The 18,137-nt window shown below is 49.3% G+C and overlaps 1 protein-coding gene across 10 annotated transcripts in view; it reads right to left on the bottom strand.

The window, feature by feature from the left end:
* Positions 1 to 14,784, bottom strand: part of VWA2 (von Willebrand factor A domain containing 2) — a 48,621-nt gene extending 33,837 nt beyond the window's left edge. The window contains exons 1-4 of one of the 10 annotated variants that reach the window (XM_087432654.1): positions 14,270 to 14,784; positions 13,255 to 13,460; positions 5,795 to 5,856; positions 1,235 to 1,309 (exon numbers count right to left, since the gene is read on the bottom strand). In XM_087432654.1, coding sequence (XP_087288780.1) covers positions 1,235 to 1,309; positions 5,795 to 5,856; positions 13,255 to 13,310 — 193 coding nt within the window. In that variant the 5' untranslated portion in view covers positions 13,311 to 13,460; positions 14,270 to 14,784. Of the gene's footprint in view, positions 1 to 1,234; positions 1,310 to 2,430; positions 2,478 to 3,945; positions 4,092 to 5,794; positions 5,857 to 13,254; positions 13,461 to 14,269 lie in introns of those variants that run through there. The other 9 variants (XM_087432649.1, XM_087432646.1, XM_087432651.1 and 6 more) reach the window with 9 other exon arrangements.
* Between the last annotated feature and the right edge of the window lie 3,353 nt (positions 14,785 to 18,137).

The following is an 18,137-nucleotide window of genomic DNA, read 5'->3' as shown; positions in this document are numbered from 1 at the left end:
CTGCTCCTCTTAGCACGACAGGGGAAATAACACTGGAGAAGGTCCCGGCCAGAGACAGCCCTCCTCTGCAGCAGAAAGCACACACCCACCTTGGGAACGATGCTCATCAACAGGCTGTTAGGTGAAAGTCTTTGTAATAATGGAAGAATCTATTTCGACGATACTAATTGAGCTGGATGAACGGAGGGGCTACTGGGCCAGTGAGGCTTCAGTGAGGCCACTGAAGAGCCCTGGTCCAGCCCTCGGGGCCACAATCTAGTCTAGGACACAGCCAGCCACCCTGGGACATGAGGTCCCATTACCCAAGAGTTCAAGTAATAACAGCCAGCACTGACTGCATCTTTTCTATATGCCACGTGCTGCTTTAAACACTTGATGTACTAATTTATTTAATTCTCACAACCACCCTGAGACAGAGTACTATTTTATTTTTTAACAATTTTATTGAGACATCATTCACATACCACATAATACCAACCCATTTAAAGTATATAATTCAGTAGGTTTTAGTATATTCACAGATACATTCCATCATCACCTCAATTCTAGAACATTTTCTATCACCTCAAAAGAACCCCTGTACCCTTTAGCTATCAGCTCCCCAGCCCCCAACCCCACCCCCAGCCCTAAGTACATTCGTGATTTTTATTCCCACTGGAGAGATGAGGAAAGCAGGGCACAGGGTAATTCAGTAACTTTCCTGAGGCCAAAGCACCAGGAAGTGGTGGAGCCGGGAATGAAACCCAGGCTGTCTGGGTCCAGAGTCCTCGCCCTACACCTCAGCGTGAAGATGCGGGAGAGAAGTCAGAGAAGCACAGCGAGAAGGGGCCGCCCAGGAGGCAGCGAATGAGGAGGACTGCACCAGAGGGGGAAGGAAGGGACATGCAGGGCCCCTGGGAACGGGCTGGTGTGGCTCGAGCATGTAGAGGGGATGCTAATTAGTGTGGAAGAGGAAGGAATATGGTAGCAGACAAGGCTGGTTGGGTAGATGGTGGTCACATCATGGAAGACCTCCAAGCATGGGCCAAGAAATTCGGCGACAGGGATTTACCTAGGGTTTTTACCCAGGAGAAGGACTTGGTCAGGCCCCTGTTTGGGGAAAATGACTCCGGCCACAGCATGAAAGGAAGACAGGAGTGGGGCAGAAATGGCCTGGAGTAACATGGCTTCCCTTGGGTCGGTCATGCAGAGGCTGAAATGGGCGTTTAGAGGGTTCCATAAAACACGGGCTTACTTTTGCTGGCAGCTGAAATCTTCCCAATGGTCTCCCTGCTTACGTGGACTTCCTGAAGAGGGACAGATGGGGGCACTAGGAGAGAAAACACCAGAAGCAGTCATTACAAGGCAGAGGGAGGAGGAGTCTTAGTCTCCACATTATGTGACCAGACCGAACAGGTGAAAAGAGAGAAGAGAGGAATGTGGAGGAGCTCAATGATACTGTATCTTAAAAATTACCGGATGGACAGCATAAAGAAACCCCAACTCACTTCTTTTTTTTTTTGTGAGGAAGATCAGCCCTGAGCTAACATCCATGCGAATCCTCCTCTTTTTGCTGAGGAAGACTGGCCCTGAGCTAACATCCGTGTCCGTCTTCCTCCACTTTATGTGGGACGCCGCCACAGCATGGCCGGAGAAGCGGTGCCGCGGTGCGCTCCTAAACCAGGCGGCCAGCAGCGGAGCGGCACACTTGCACTTAACCGCTACGCCACGGGGCCGGCCCCAATCACCCCACTTCTATCAGGCATCTTTGTATTTAAATGTGGGTATTTTGAAGAGAAAAATTAAAAATATATACAGAGGGGATATAGAGAGCCTGTGATTGTGACGAGTTTTGCCCTCTGGCTGCCTCTCTGGGGTGCAGCTCCTTGCTATAAAAATTAACCTTGAATGTGAACAGACAATTCATAGAAGAAAGAGAATTCACAGAAAAGCACAAGGGAAAATGTTCAAACAGGTGACAAAACGCTCTAACTCAAACAATGAGATACCCTTTTAAATGTGAAATTTAGATGATCAACTTCTAAATTTAAATGTAATTGGGGAAACATTAAATCAAGAAAAACGTTTCCAGTGGTGGCACTGTAAATTGGTATAACCCTTTTGGAAAACAATTTGGCCAAATGAATTTTGAGTCATTAAAATGCTTACATCCTGGGGCCGGCCCAGTGGCGCAAGCGGTTAAGTGCGCGCTCCGCTGCGGTGGCCCAGGGTTCGCTGGTTCGGATCCCGGGCGCGCACCGACGCACTGCTTGGCAAGCCATGCTGTGGCGGCGTCCCATATAAAGTGGAGGAAGATGGGCACAGATGTTAGCCCAGGGCCAGCCTTCCTCAGCAAAAAAAGAGGAGGATTGACAGATGTTAGCACAGGGCTGAGCTCCTCACACACACACAAAAAAAATGCTTACATCCTTTGGCCGTGTAGTATCGCACCTGGAAACTGATCCAAAGGATAAACAATTTCAGAGAAGGGAAAATGTGCATGGAGCCACTCCTTCAATGTTATTTGTGATAGAGGAATGCTGGAGATAGAAAACATGCAGAGAGACAGGTCTATGAGTAAACGTTGATATATTCATTCAATGCAATGACTATGAACAACAGCCAAAGAGTTTTGGGGTAGGAAGTTGGTGGATAAATCTTTTGTTCTTTTATATGATACCCAGTAAAATTGTAATAATGGTACATGAGCAATCAATAACAATTTAAAAATTAAAGTTTGAAGGTAGGGGTAACATGCCAAGGAAGCCCCAGGATTGCTGAATGGCGAGCCAACCAAGATGAAAGTCCTGAAGGCGATGAGGGAACCACTTGGAGGGATAACTGAAACGCTAACTGCTCACGGTCGATGTCTGGTGGCAGAAGAACACGTGCCGATGCTTTATAAATGCCGGTGTCCAGGGAGTCAGCACAGAGGAGACAAAGTTGGGGGGGCAGCACCCAGGAGCAGGCCAGGCAGGGGGCAGATGAAGGAACGTGAGCCTAGGGGCCGCTGGGGAAAGAGGTAAAGGAGAGGGAGGCAGGCGGGGAATCACAACGCTTCCCTGTTGGGCTCATGGGGATTTGCAACTGCCAGGAAAGTGACTAGGAGGGGGACACCAAAGATGATGTCGGGTTCTGGGGGGGGATGCCTCTTATTTGCAGGCCCCCTGGAGGTTATTAGTCACCATCTCCACCTTCTACAGCTCCTCTCCCCTCACTATTCCCCAGTGCAGGTTCTCCCCAACCCTGTCTCTGGGCACGCAGTTTCCGCTCACCTGATGTGCCCTTCGCCCAGTCTCTCCTCACAGAGAAGATGCTTCTAGGCCAATATGCTGGACCAGAAATTAGCACCACAGTCAAAACCTTCAGACAAATATCTTTCATGAGGTCTAGGGCAGTCTGCCACTGCCGTTTTCCCACCAGAGGCAGAAACAAGACATAAACTACAAATACAGAGAGTAGACTGAATTAATGGGAAAAAAAATCTTCCATTTCCATAAAAAATGGCACAGGTTGGGATAGAGGTAGGGGCAAACTTCCAAAAACATCCCAAAGCAGAAGAACACAAAATCACTCAATAATTCAGGAAATTGGTCTTCCAGAAAATAGAGGCTTTCTGCTTCACTGCATTCAGACATCATCAAGATCCTGCCAATTCGTGGGGCCCCGAGGACCATCCTGTAACGTGGTGCTGCTGCCCCGGAAGCTCCCCGAGGGCAGCAACGTTTCCACCTGTCCTCCACAGAGCCTAGCCCCACTCTCTGCACACAGCAGGTAGGCAGAGGTCTCCTGAACGAGTCCACGAATTATTGACACAGGGCCCAGGAGCTGAGGAATCGCTGAGGCCCTGCAGGAAAATACTGTTCCTTTTTGAATGTCTGACCAGCAAACCATCCAGCTGGAGGCAGGCCAGCCATCTCCCCTGGATGGGAGGAAAGATGAGCTCCGTAACCAGAGACCACTCACCAAGGGTGTGACTCAGCTAATGTGCCTCTCTGTACAATGTGCTTGGCTGTTACGGCGGGTGCCAGGCTTCAGGTGAGCCCCTTGTGTCTGGGTAACGTCCCCACTGCTCCTCTGTGAAATCACCTCAGGACTCTGCAGAGGTTCCCCTGGAACAGGGAGCCAGCCAGTGAATGTGTGATTGTTGCTTCCTCTTCTAACCAAGTCAGCTCACACCTCTGAAGACCACCTGTCTGGGCTCCAGAACTTGAATCTCCTGGGGGGCTGGGTGGTGCTAAGGAGCTGGCAGGATTGAGAATCACTAATCTAGTCAGACCCTTTCAGTTTACAGATAAGAGAGCCAAGGCTTAGGGAGATAATTCCTGTACAGTCTTGTCTGCCCCAGAGGAGCCCAGAGTGGTGGGACTAGCCCAGGAGTCAGGAGACTTGGGTTTTCATCCCAGCTCTGCTACCAATAGCTGCGTGACTCTAGGCAAGTCACAGACTCTCTGGGCCTCCCCTGCCTTATCTGCACAACCTGGGGATGGTCAGATCAAGTGCTCTGTAAACTGGACGGGCCACAGAAGGTGAAGTTCCACAATGAGCTGGAACAGAAACTTTACTGTGCTTGGGCCTCTAGGGACTGCATCTAGACCCTGTCCTCGAACACGATGCATTTCTCCCCAGTCTCTTGGCCATGAAGCTACCGTGTTACACTATCCACCTGTATGGCTCAGAGAGGGGACAGTAGGTGGGTTGAGCAACCATCCCCCTTCTTCCAGCCTCTCTTATCTCTCCTAGGCTCTGGGGACCAGGCAGGTGGTGACAGCAGCCACCTCAGCAGAGAGAGTACACCTACTCACAGAAACAGAGACCAGGGAGGACCTGCAAGAGAGAATCTCAGAGTCCACAAGAGCATGCTGAGCCAGCTCAGACAGCTGGTCACGCAGTCCACCTGTTCTTACTTGTAGGCCAACAATCCACAGAACACACTTACTCCTTTCTATCATCCCATATTTCAAAGAGGCTAGAACTTGGGAGGGACAAAGTGGGAAGTAAAAAGAAAATTGATTTGCTTCATTATTCATTCATTAATCTACTTCTTGATCACCGACTATGTGCCAAGCCCAGTGCCAGGCGCCGAGATCACACAGTAGTAGATAAAATATGCAGAGTCTCTTTCTCATGCAGCTCCTACTTGGTGGAGAAGATGGACGCTAATTTTTAAAAATTCACACAGAAATAAATCCATGTCTGTGTTAAGTGCTACACAGCAGAGAGACCCAGGGCTACGGTAGGTTTTAACAGGGGGATCTGACCTGATCTGGGGGTTCAGAAGGAAATGTGCTACGTGCTAAAAGATGAATAGGAGGTTACCAGGGTAGCAGTGTTGGAGTAAGGCAGTGATCCAGGCAGAGGGGCTGCCATAATTCAGAACCCCTAGGGTGGGAGGGAGCAAGGATGCTGGGCAGCACTGGAAGGAGTGTGGGCTGCAGCACAAAGGGCAGAGGGAGGAGGCACCAGAAGGGATTTGAGGTGGCGCAGGGTCAGATCAGACCTCTTAAGAGCAATGGGACATCACTTAAAAGTTTCAGGCTGGGGCTGGGAGTGGAGAGGGTCCAGACATGATCAGATTTGCATTTTCAAATGGCTGCTATGTGGAGAATGGGCTGGAGGGGGACCAGGTAGATTCAGGGAGACCAGTCTGGAGGCTACTGCAATGGTCCAAGCACAAGATGATGGGGCTTAGACAAGGCAGGTGACCGTGGAGTGGAAAGATACAGATGCAATCAAGAAACCTTTGGAAATTAAAATTGACAGGATGTGAGGCAAACCAAACCCCTCAACACCTTACCCCCCACCAAAAACTTACCCCTGGCAAACAGGAAAATGAGGATGGCCTCCAGCAACAGGAAAGAGGGCATGTTGATATAACTATAGGGCCAGGACAGGAAAAAAAGCATCAGCAATTATCTCTGTGAGCTCCCCAAGTCACACCCCCAAACAAGATAACAACTACTCAGCCTTTCCCAGGGCACAAATATGACCCTAGAGGCCCCTCCTCACCATAATAACTACAGTAGTCTGGAGAAGACCCGAATTCCCAAAAAGTCACAGAAGACTTTACTCCAATGACTCTGATTTTTTTTGTGTGTGTGTGAGGAAGACCAGCCCTGAGCTAACAACCATGCCAATCCTCCTCTTTTTGTTGAGGAGGACCAGCCCTGAGCTAACATCTATTGCCAATCCCCCTCCTTTTTCTTCCCAAAGCCCCAGTAGATAGTTGTATGTCATAGTCGCACATCCTTCTAGTTGCTGTATGTGGGACGCGGCCTCAGCATGGCCAGACAAGTGGTGTGTTGGTGCACGCCAGGGATACGAACCTGGGCAGCCAGTAGCAGAGCGCGCACATTTAACCACTAAGCCACGGGGCCGGCCCCCAATGACTCTGATTTTAAATGACAATCTAAGATCTTCTCCAGACACCCACCCCCAGCTCCTTCACAGACTCTGGCAAGGTGTGCTCTGCCCAGAGTTAAGAGACCTGAGTCCTGGCTGGGCCTGGGCCCTAGCCGGCCATGTGACCTTAGGGAAAGTCCCTCCCTCTCAGCATCTCCATTTCTTCATGAGGAGCTTGACTCTGACAGGTTGAAGGTTTGATTTCAATGTCTTCATTTTCTGAAACCTAGCAGGTCACCAAGTCTGCACTTTCTAAATTATTTATAAACAGTAACGTGGCTGAGGAAGAAACAAAAGTCCTTTTTTTATTGCCTAATGATGCTCAAAGTATGGGTAAAACTCAGTTCCATGAAGCCTGATTATTCACCAATTTTTGAGAGAGGTACTAAGGGTGGAAAGTGAGAGCTTTTAATAAGAAACCATAGACCGTAACTCTGATTCCCCAAGGGCACAGACATGAGGTTTACTGCTAATTTTAGTTGTGAGGCCCAAGAAATGCATTAATATCATTATCATCATTTCAATCACAAAGAGATTCAGACAGTCCTGTGTTTTCGCAAGTGTACACGTAGTGTAAGAACTGAAAGGGGTCATACAGAATGAAATTTAGACTTTTTCCCCCAGTATAATTTAGCAGAGAAAAATCTAAAAATATTTTAACAATAGGTTCTAGAAATTCTATCTTTTCCCCTTTGGGATCCAAAACATTTAAGATCTCACCCTACAGTTTCTCTGCATTGAAGCTGCCCATTAAGAGACTTGGAAGATCAAAGCAGTGCCACATGGAGGTATTACTCAAGTTTCCTTCCATTCAACAGTAACACTGACATTCATTCAGGAGATAATCCTGAGCAGAGATATGGAAGGGAAACGCTGCAGGATGCCAGGGGAACCCCAGGTTCTAGAGACGAGGGCAGAGGGAGAAGTGGTCAGTCACGGCGTGGGGTCCCCAAGGGAGCAGCACGCCGTGGGAAACTCACTCCAACCTGATGTGCTTGGCTCAGAAAGTCCCTTTAACATCCTAACGAAGCGTCACTCTCCTGAAAATAGATAACAAGGCGAGAGCGCCAAGTTTCTGTTTATGTATCTTGGGCCTTCAGACCTCCCCACCTCCACTGGGGATGCCAGTTCTCCACAACACATGGCAGAAGTTTCCTGCTCATCTTTCTCAGCTCACCGAAGTGCCTTAGAACTTAACCCTGAACTAAAATGAATTCTCTTACTTGTCGGAGGCACTCGCACCCCCCACCTCTGCCCAGCATTAAAAACACACCTCCAGCTGCAGGAACAAAACAGAACTCAGACTCTGAATTCAGAAGATTTGCTGAGCAGGCTGAGAGCGATGGCTGCCTTGAAAATCAAAGTCACCCAGGAAATGTAGATTCTCTTGATTTGCAGAAAAGATTACAATGACCCACTCATGTTCATAAAGGTGCTCTTGCCAGCCGGCGCTTGGAATTGCGGGACATGTGAATGAACAGTGGGGATGGAGGTGCTTTCAGGGGACGGTGCTTACCCCTGGGCCTGCATTGCCACCCTCAGGGAGCAGGAGCTAGGGGAGAAGAGCTCACAATATGGTGTGAAAGTAAAGAGCAGACTCGGTGAATGAAGGATGAGGTCACTGAGGCTCAGAAGGGGAGGGGTCCTGGGCAACCACACAGCTCAGGTCTCTAGCTCCCAATCTAATGAGATTTCCTCTAACCTTGCTGCTTCTGAAGCTGAGGTCAGCTCAGGGACCTTGAGCCACTGCTCAGAACTCCATCCACACTGAGCTGGCACACCCGTAAGTGACTACCTGACAGGCAGGGATCACACCTGCCCCGTGGTGGCAGAGAGCCTGCACCCGAATCCAGGGGCCCCACTTCTCATCCGATACCGTGTGACATGGAGACGGATTGTGGATCCTCACTTAGAAAACGAGGAGGTTGGACTAGATGCTGCAAAGGTGTCTTCTGGTTGTCAACATCCCCTTTTGATCTCCCCTCCATCACGGACCTATGATGATCAGACCTTACTCCACCGTATATTCAGCTGGTAGGATTTCAAAACATTTCTGAAACAAACTGAATCAAGTGTCCCAACCAGCTGAGTGTCTGCGCTTCAAATGACTAAGAGGCTCACATCTTCACCCAATCTAAGTGAAAATTGGAGAGTCAATATTGCAGGAGCAAAGAAGTCAGGAGCTTCCCAGACATGATCAAAGGGAGAAAGGTGGACAGAGAGGATGTAGGCCGGCCAAGGGGCCAAGATGCTTCCTGCTGGCTTCCAGCCTGGCAGGTGCCAGCAAGGCCAACTCGTGACTTTCCTTTCCCCCAAGGAGGTGTTTTCTTTCCTCTTACTCGACACAACAGATGCAGGACAAGTCCCCACCTGCAGCCTGGGAGGCAGGCAGGGGCGAGGCCTGGGCGCAAGGGACAGTGCAGGGCAGAGGTAAAGGACTTCTCAGTGCTGTCGAGTCCTTAGAGGTCACAGCTTCTGACCTAGGACACATGCAGGACTCCGAGGTTCAGGTCTGTTAATTTTTTATAAAACCAGGAAACTAGCAGCCTCCCCAGGCTGCCGTGAGGACAAGGTGGAAGGAAGTACAGAAGGTTCCTGCCGCATAGCAAGGCACTCAGTACACACAGGCCCCCTCCCTCTGCTAAGAGACAAATGTAAGCACCCTCACCTCCCTCTACTATGTGCCTCTGCTTGCCCAGCTGAATGTTTTCCAGAGTCTCCCAAGTTTCTGCTCATTAGAACAAAATTTATGTTGGCAATCTGCAAATCAATGCAAGAAGTCAAACGCCTCCTCATAAGTGTTTGGATCAGATGGTGCTGGCTCTGGGACCTCAGCAGCTCCTCCCTCCCCTGTCCCCCCAACACAACCCCTATTGTCACACAGTCCACACTGAAACTGCCTGCTGATGTGTTTATCTTGCCTGCCGATGTGTTTATCTTGCCTGCCAGGTGGCAAACGCCTGCAGCTCAGCCTGTGCTGGAGCCCCAGCTGCGTGGCCTGGCACACAGCAGGTGAAATACGTGCTTGCTGGACAAACCAAGCACTATGATGCCCACCGCCCACCACAGATGGGCTAGAAGGACGCTTCCAGATGAATCTTTGTGCTCACTGCACTCAATGCATTCTTTTTTATACCAAGATAAATGAAACTAATGCTATGTTGATGCTGGTGAAGTATTAATAGCACTCTTTACTATCTGTTCCCACCCAGTCATCTCAAATATGCAGCTTATTCCCCCCTCCTCACTTCCCAAAACTTTCTTGCAATACTAATCCAACATTCTAAGTACAATCATACATCTGAAAACTTTTTTAAAAGGATGAATCCCACAGTAAAAATCAACAGCTCCTACCATCTAGTGAGCACAGACTGTGTGCCTAGCACAGGGCTCCAGTTTAAGTGTCTTCTCTCCTAATCTGCACAGCCAGCCAGAGAGTGTATATCTCCATTCTACAGGTGACAAAACTGGGGCATAGAGGAGTTAAGTGTTTTGCCCCAGGTTACACAGCTAATACATGGATTGGACTCCATTCTGGCCTCCCAGTGATCTGTTCAATCTGTCACATTCCTGATTCTGGGGGATCAGGATAGAGCAACAGAAGCAACATTAAAAATATGCCACCCCGAGGGGCCAGCCCGGTGGCACAGCGGTTAAGTGCGCGCACTCCGCTTCGGGCGGCCCGGGGTTCCCAGGTTCGGATCCCGGACGTGCACAGAAGCACCGCTCGTTAAGCCATGCTGTGGCGGCGTCCCATATAAAGTAGAGGAAGATGGACACGGATGTTAGCCCAAGGCCAATCTTCCTCAGCAAAAAAGAGGAGGATTGGCATTGGATGTTAGCTCAGGGCTAGTCGTCCTCACCAAAAAAAAAATTTGCCACCCCGAATCCCACCCTTTGGCAGTTTTCCACCCAGTTAATAACCTGCCAGCAACTCCCACACCCGAGCACATAACGTGAGATATCCAGAGCTTTCTGCATTCTCGTACAAAGTAGTCAGGAGTGTTCTGCAACCCAGGGGCAGAAATATTTGTTCCCAGGTACACCTTGTCAAGGTTTTTCCATTACAGAACTCCCGGCCCATCACATTTGTCCCTTTCTGTTCCATTACTCGTGCTAATCCCACGCATTATTCCTGGCCTCTGGGGGCTCTCACACGTGGATGCAGATGCCCCTGTGCCCCCCAGTCTTCTCATCTGATTGTGTTCTTCAAATCCTGGTTCCACAGGGCAGCGGCAGTATTCGGGACAGCAGGTGAGTGAGGTTTGCTGCAGGGCGCCACAAAACATCGCACTCGGGGATGACATTTCCCACGATACAGGAAGAAATGAAGGCCAAAACAAGGCTACTTTTGAAACAGAAGGGCTGGATTGGCGATAGCTGAAGGCAGTTTTGCAGGACAACGCCAGCCTTCCCCTCCATGATCGGAAATGAAATGAGTGCAGGGTGAAAAAGGAAACTACTTCCACTTCTTACAAGATGCGATTCCAACTCCAAATATTCGATTAGCCCTTGGCAGCCTCCTCTTCATCAGCGGGATGGAAATCTGAGCCCTTTATAGGAACAGTCAACACCTGAACAGGAAGACTTTAAAATCGGAGGTAAAAGTCTCCGGCCAGGAAGCCCTTGGTGTCTTCTTTATCCATTTGGCAAAACACTTGGCTCAGGCCCACAGAGTCTAGGGAAGCGGACGACATATTTCTGGTTTGATATGGCAGGGAGAGCATTTGTGTGTGTGTGTGTGTGTGTGTGAGGAAGATCAGCCCTGAGCTAACATCCATGCTAATCCTCCTCTTTTGCTGAGGACGACCGGCTCTGAGCTAACATCTATTGCCAATCCTCCTCCTTTTTTTCCCAAAAGCCCAGAGGACAGTTGTATGTCATAGCCGCACATCCTTCTAGTTGCTGTATGTGGGACGTGGCCTCAGCATGGCCAGAGAAGCGGTGCGTCGGTGCGTGCCCCGGATCCGAACCTGGGCCGCCAGCAACCGAGCACGCACACTTAACCGCTAAGCCACGGGGCTGACCCCAGGGAGAGCATTTTAAAAGCTGCTTGGGGAAGGTTATGCCCCCTCGCCGAAAAGAATCACAAATTCTCAGAACCCAGCAGTCAACAACCAGAAGTCAGCACCAAGGGACGAGCAACATGCCGTGTGGATTCCCTGGATGGTTGGGGAGAAAGCTGGGTGGACGGGCATACATCACAGGGCCTGCCACACTTGCCACACCTCCCAAGAGTCATTTTTAGCCAGAAGAGATTTTGATGTTGGTTTTGATGATATTTGAAAACCCTTTATTTAAGTTGTACAGGACCCAAATTCACTGCAGTGGGACTCTGTGAAGCAAGCGCAGAGGACTGGAAGTCCAGAGACAGAATTCCTGCTTCTAACCAGCTGGGTGACTCTGCCAGCAAGAATTTCCCCTGCCTCAGTTCATTCATCTGTCAAATGGGATGAATCTCAGTTTCAAACTCACCCAGTGTAGTAAAGATCCAGTGAAATCGTGTGTGAAAGGCTCTCCTAATGGTAAAACACTTTTTAAATGTACGATGTTAAAAGATTATCATGACATTGAACATATTAACAACACTCATAACCTTATAGGGTAGATTGTTTCCATTTGTATACATGAGGAGATGGTCTTGGAGAAGTTGGGGCCCAAAGTCAAAGACCTAGTAAACCACAAGTGTGGCATCAGGCCTGGGTCTTCTGACGTGGACAGCCTAGCCACGACAAGACGGTGTGCAGTACACAGACGGAGGGGAAAGAGCACCCATCAGATGTCAGGGGACCTGAGCATGAGCGTCTCTGGGAAATTCCTTCACTTCACTCAACTTCCTTGTCTCGAAAATGGGGGTGGCATCACCCATCCTATTTCCCTGGAAAAGCTGTTGCCAGGATCATATGATACCACAATGTCAAAGCCCCCTGGGCAAGGGCAGTTTCCTAAACGCAGATCAGAGAAATCCAGTTCAAGAGAAAGGACTCAGGATGAGGACAGGAAACGAGGAATGCAGACTAGTAATCATATTCGGGGAAGCCCAGCAGGTAACTTTGTGGGTGGAAAGGGAAGAGTCAGCAGGCTCCTCGAGCTGTCGAGCTGTCGAGATGAACGGGTACACGAAAGGAAGGGACTTCAAGCGCTTTCAGCCGTCCCGGGGGTGGGGGGGGGTGCGGATGCTGAAGCAGGGGCGTTGTGTGGGGTAGACCCTCCCTTGTGCAGGGTCCCCAAGAAACCTCCAATAGCCTTGTAGATGATGGGAGGGATTTGTTTTATTTTTTAAAAAAAATCCTTGTGGGATGAAATAAAAAATTAGCAATTCTGTTACAGTCCTCCCAATTAAAACAACTTTTATTGTGAAATTTTTGTTGTACATTTATTGTTTGTCAGTCACCATATAAGTGCATCCCTCCACCCCTTGTGCCCACCCCCCACACCCCCTAGCCCCTGGTAACCACCAAACAGTTCTATCTGTGCGTGTGTTGGTTCATCTTCCACATGTGAGTGAATCATGCACTGTCTGTCTTTCTCTTTCTGGCTTATTTCGCCTAACATAATACCCTCCAGGTCCATCCATGTTAAAAAAAACTTTTTTTTTTTTTTAATGATCTGTGAAGTACCAAAGGTTGAGGACTATTGTCCTAAAACACCTCGTGTTGCTGACTCTTCCTTTGATATAATTACATGAAAGTTAATTTATTCAATAAAACTATTAAGCATCTGCCCTGTGCCCAGCACCCTCCCAGGTGTTGGGGATGTAAAGGAAATGTTCTGTAAGATGCACACACAGTGGGGGCATTCTTAACAAAAAGCTTTTACATTTTCACCAGTTGTTTATCCCCAATGTCATCACTTGCCAATTAATGACTGTACCATTTATGAAGCTCATTAAAAACCCAGGAGACCCGGGTCCTGGCAGACTCTTCCATTTTCCCTGGGGCAGTCTTCCACCCTTTTTGGGTCTCAGGTTGCTCACCTGTAAAAGCACGGGCATCTGACTATGATTCATTCCAGGGGACCCGAGCCTATTGACAGGGAGGGGAAATAGCTTCTCTACGTTCTGGCTGATAGTCCAAAAACTAGATTTAAAGAAAAATACGTCATTGATGGTTTTCAGTCAGACAGACAGACGTGATGAAAGAAGGAATCCCCCTGGCTCTCTGGGACTTGCCTGGGGACCTAGTCTGGGAAATTCTTATACCATCAAGAGATGGCTCTGAGCTGGATTTCTACAAAAGAAGACTTCATAATTTGAAAACCGTACAGGTTCTAATTATTCAGTTCCAAGACACTAAACACATCGCATGGTGTCCCCATTGAAAGGCCCCTCTAGGCTGGAGAGCCACTGATTCCTCAACGAAAGGGCAGCAAGGTGCCTTCCTCTCTTCTCTTCTGCCTGGGTGCCCACATGTTGTTAAATCTACGCCCCCTAGCAAGTTTCAAAGGTGCAATTCTGAGACCCTCTCATTTCCCGCCCCAGCAGGTGGCCAACAGCCGGGCCCCGGGCAGGAGAAGTGCAGGAAGCAGGGCTGGGCCAGCTGGCCGGAGGGGGGCAGGGTGTCCCAGCATGCGAAATCACCAGAGAGGACAAATCCCCTACACTTCCCACCGCCCAAGGCCAGCCTCTCAGGGCAGCGGGCCCCTCTCAGGCGCTGCTTGCAGTGCCTTCGCTGGGGGCACTCAGCGGCCTAGGAAAACTGCAGGGGAGTCACCTTAACACCTGCGTGGGTTCCGTAAAAGGGGAGCGGGGGAGGTGGGCACGTCCTCAAAGCCTTTATTCAAAAGGCGAGCCCCTTCTGCGGCCGCCAGGTTAGACTATGCCAAGCAGGTTGGGTTTAATACGTGGTTTCCTTCTCCACCCACAGCCACCGAGCCCCTGTCCCCTTACCTGTGGTCTGCGCCCCTCGGCTGGGCGCTCGCGTGCCGAGGACTCAAGGGATGGGCCGCTCCCGGCCCGCTGCGCCCGGGGCCGACGGCGGGGTGCCGGGAGGAGGCGGGCGCCAGGTGCGCCCGTCCCCGGGACGCCGACTTCCCGGAGGGGCGCGCGGGCCTCGCGGCGGCGCCCAGGTAAGGGGGCAGACAATGCAGAACAAAGCCCGCAACGCCGCGCCGCCGCCCGCTCTCCGCGCTCCGGGTAGGGGCGGCTGGGGCCGAGCCGGCCCCTCTCCTGGGAGCGCGAATGAGTAAGCGGCCCCCTTTCCGAGGCCGCTAGCGGGGCCCGGGGTGCGCGGGGTGGGCTCCGACTTCCCGGGACGAGCGCGGCGAGGAGCGCACGGGACCCCGGCGCCGAGGCGGCTCTGCTGGCCAGCGCGGGCGCGGTGCGGGCCAGGGGGCGCTGCAGGCCCGCAGGAGGGGCGCCCCGGGGGTGGGAGCCACGTGGGACACCTGTATTCCTTACAGAGGGGAGGCGGCGAGCGTGGCGCGGGCCAACCGCGCTGGAGTCGGACGCGCTCTCCCATGGGACGTCCATCAGGCGCTTCTGGGAACCCGGCCAAAATCACCTCTGGAGTTGAACAAGGCGTTGGCCAAGGTCGGCAAATAAACAAAGGCACGTTCTTCTGCGCCGGTCTCCCAGCCTGTGAGCGGTGCAGCGGGAAGCACTGGGCCATCCGCCGTCGACTCCGCAGGATTTATTGCTCAGACCCTTGCGAAAATGTTGACTTTGGCATCGTTTCTGTTTGTCGTGCCAAGTGCCGTCTGTTTACCTGTCTGTCCTGTGATTGCAGTTGGGCATTAATAAGCGGCCCTTTTGGCCAGCGTCATTTAAATCTAGAAGGTGCCTGATTTTTTTTTTAGTCAAACTCCACAAAGCTAAATAGCACTATGCCTGGCACAATGCCTTGTATATAGTAAGCACTCAATAGGTGTTGGCTCTTATTGCACAGCAGCCAGCCCTGGTGGTCTAGTGGTTAAGATTCGGCTCTCTCACTGCTCTGGCCGGATCCCTTTCCTGGTCAAGGAACCACACCACCGGCCTCTTGGTCGCTGTGTGCTGCTGAAAGCTATGCCATGGGTATTTCAAATACCGGCAGGGTCGCCCATGGTAGACAAGTTTCGGCAGAGTCTTCCAGACTAAGACAGAATAGGAAGAAGGGCCGGATCACCCACTTCTGAAAAACTGGCTGTGAAAACCCTATCAATAGCAGCAGAGCAGTTTTGTGCGGTACCCAGGGTCACTAGGAGTCAGAATCGACTGGACAGTACTAACAACAAATTATTGCATATAGTTTTCATACTTCATCAAAAAAGTGTCATTGCGTAACGTGTGTTTATTGCAAAAAAAGAAAAAAACAGTAAGCAAGTTGGAAAGCACACCTATTCCACCACCCGGAGATAATCGCTGTTATCATTATGATGTATGTTCTTCCAGTGTCATTACACTTAACATAAAAATTCACATTCTTTTTAGTTCACTCCATACTTACTATATCATAACGAGCTTTTCCATTTCCCTTCTCGAACATCTTTCTATGCTTTTAGCCCCTCCTTAATGTTCTAATGTACTTATCTCATCTTGTTGAACATTATTAAATTTTCATGTTAATCGTGCAATTAGATATTTGTGCTTTTGCCTAATTACTTCCTTGGAGTAAACTGCAAGAAGGTAAATTTCTAGGCTATAGGGTATATGCAAATTAAGGTTTTTGATGGGTATTATCAAATGGCCCTCCAGGAAGATTAACCTGTTTCCTCTTTCCATGCCCCTCCCCCCATTATTCTTGTAAACATCAACCTGATAGACTAATACTAGTTTTGTTTTTACACCTTTTCTTTTTCAAAAAATTCTAAAAATGTTGCATTTCTGTCTGTGATGATCACTTGGTTTCCAACCCTCTCAACATGAACAGCTTCCAGTGAAAGTGGCCCATGGTAACATTAACGTTGCAAACTTCATTGAAGAGGGGGAAAAAAGGACTCATTTTTCACTCCATTCATTCCTCCCACTAACATTTACTGAGTGCACAAATGTAAAAACAGAGCCACGCCAGGGCAGCATAAATAATGTGCGAGGATCTGTGCAGGGGAACTTGTCTGCAGGGCTAAATGCTTGGAGGGGAGAGGTGGTCTCTGCTTCTAGATGGGCATTGTCCCATAGAAATGTAATGAAAGCCACATAGGTGATTGGAAATGTTCTAGTAGCCACATTAAAAAAGTGAAAAGAAACGGGTGAATGTAATTTTAATAATATTAACCCAGTAGATTCCAAATATTATCTCAACGTGTAATCAATATAAAATAGATATTTTACACTAAGTCTTCGAAATTCTGTTGTAGTTTACATTTACAGCACATCTCAGTTGGCCTAGCCATGTTTTAAGTGTTCAATAGCCACATGTGGCAAGTGGCCTGTGCCACTCTAGACAAGCAGGGGTTTGAGAAGGGCAGACCAAGTCCCGGTTACCCTTTGTAACAGACATTTACATTTGTAAAGGAAATCTCCATTTGTAAAGGTATCTTCTTCCCTGTACCTTTCCTGGTAAAGGTGGAAATTTCACAGCTGACAGCCCTCTCCCCCACCTGTTATGATTGGTTGTTATCATTTACCAGCACACCTTTGCCTGATCAGGATTACCTTACAGAAGCCAAATTTCAATTCTGGATGTTCCTGACAGTTTGACATCTTTAATTGGGGGAATTTCATATTTTCATTCCATGGTTAAGAAGTAAAAGGCTAAAATTATAAATACTGGTAGAGATACCAGTTGCTTCAAACTCTTTCACATCAGAGTATAATTCGTTTGTCCCAGATGCCTATCAGGTCTTTCTACCAGGTGTGCATATGGGGAGGAAAGAAAGCCAGGTGATCCGGGCTCTGGAGAGTGCTGAGCGGGAGACTAGCAAGGCAGGAGGCTTTTTATACAGAGAGAAGCTGAGCAGCTACTTTTGTCATCCATGGCAACCCCTCCTTTGTGAAGATTTGTGGAAATTTATCAAATAAAGTCGTCATGAAGGACCATCCTCCCAAAGGGCTTGTGAACCCCTTGCTTCCAAGTACCTGCCTTATTCATCTTTGCAGCCCCCATGCCTGATAACTCTACAGTCCTTTTTTAAAATGTGAATTAAGTCATGAATTGCCCTGTACAGCATGCCTCAGTAGTAAATACACTAATGAAACTGGCAGTTAGCCATTGATGATTAAGCAGCTGGCAACTATGGGGGATTGGAATTGGCCACCACAAAATACGTCTCTGCCTGAAGGACACTTTGACCCCCACCCCCACTAACTGACCAAAAGAGTTTGGGATGGGAGGCCTGCCCCCAGAGCAGGCCATCACCATAAACATCTCCGGGTATCTGGGAGGGTCCTTGCTGAGCCCATTCTTAGTTCCGGTTACCCTTTGTAACAGACATTTACATTTGTAAAGGAAATCTCCATTTGTAAAGGTATCTTCTTCCCTGTACCAAGAAGAAGCGGGGGATGGCCTTACCTAGAAACTTATTAGAATGGAAGGCGAGGACTTAAATCTGCATGATAAACTTATTGTTAACTGTGCTGTTTGGACAATATGCTGTCTGACTCCTACTAAGTTCCTATAGATAACAGCTTCCTGGAGCCTGGGTCACCATTGTAATGGGTGTTTGAGCTATTTTTTCAGGAATTGGAACCCCTGTCCACTTCAGGCCGGTTGATTCCACCAACCCATCAACTGAGCCCACGCAGACATGTGTCTGATAAGCGACCTTTTGACGTCAAGAGGTTGGAACTCCACCCTCAGGGCATGCTAACGCTGCCATTCTGTGAACATGTGTCCTAC

Source organism: Ceratotherium simum, chromosome 6 (genome assembly GCF_057802395.1).
Source record: "Ceratotherium simum simum isolate JZ-2026a chromosome 6, ASM5780239v1, whole genome shotgun sequence".
NCBI lineage: Eukaryota > Metazoa > Chordata > Mammalia > Perissodactyla > Rhinocerotidae > Ceratotherium > Ceratotherium simum.
Note: the sequence above shows the minus strand (reverse complement) of the source record. Positions and strands in the feature narration are given on the sequence as shown.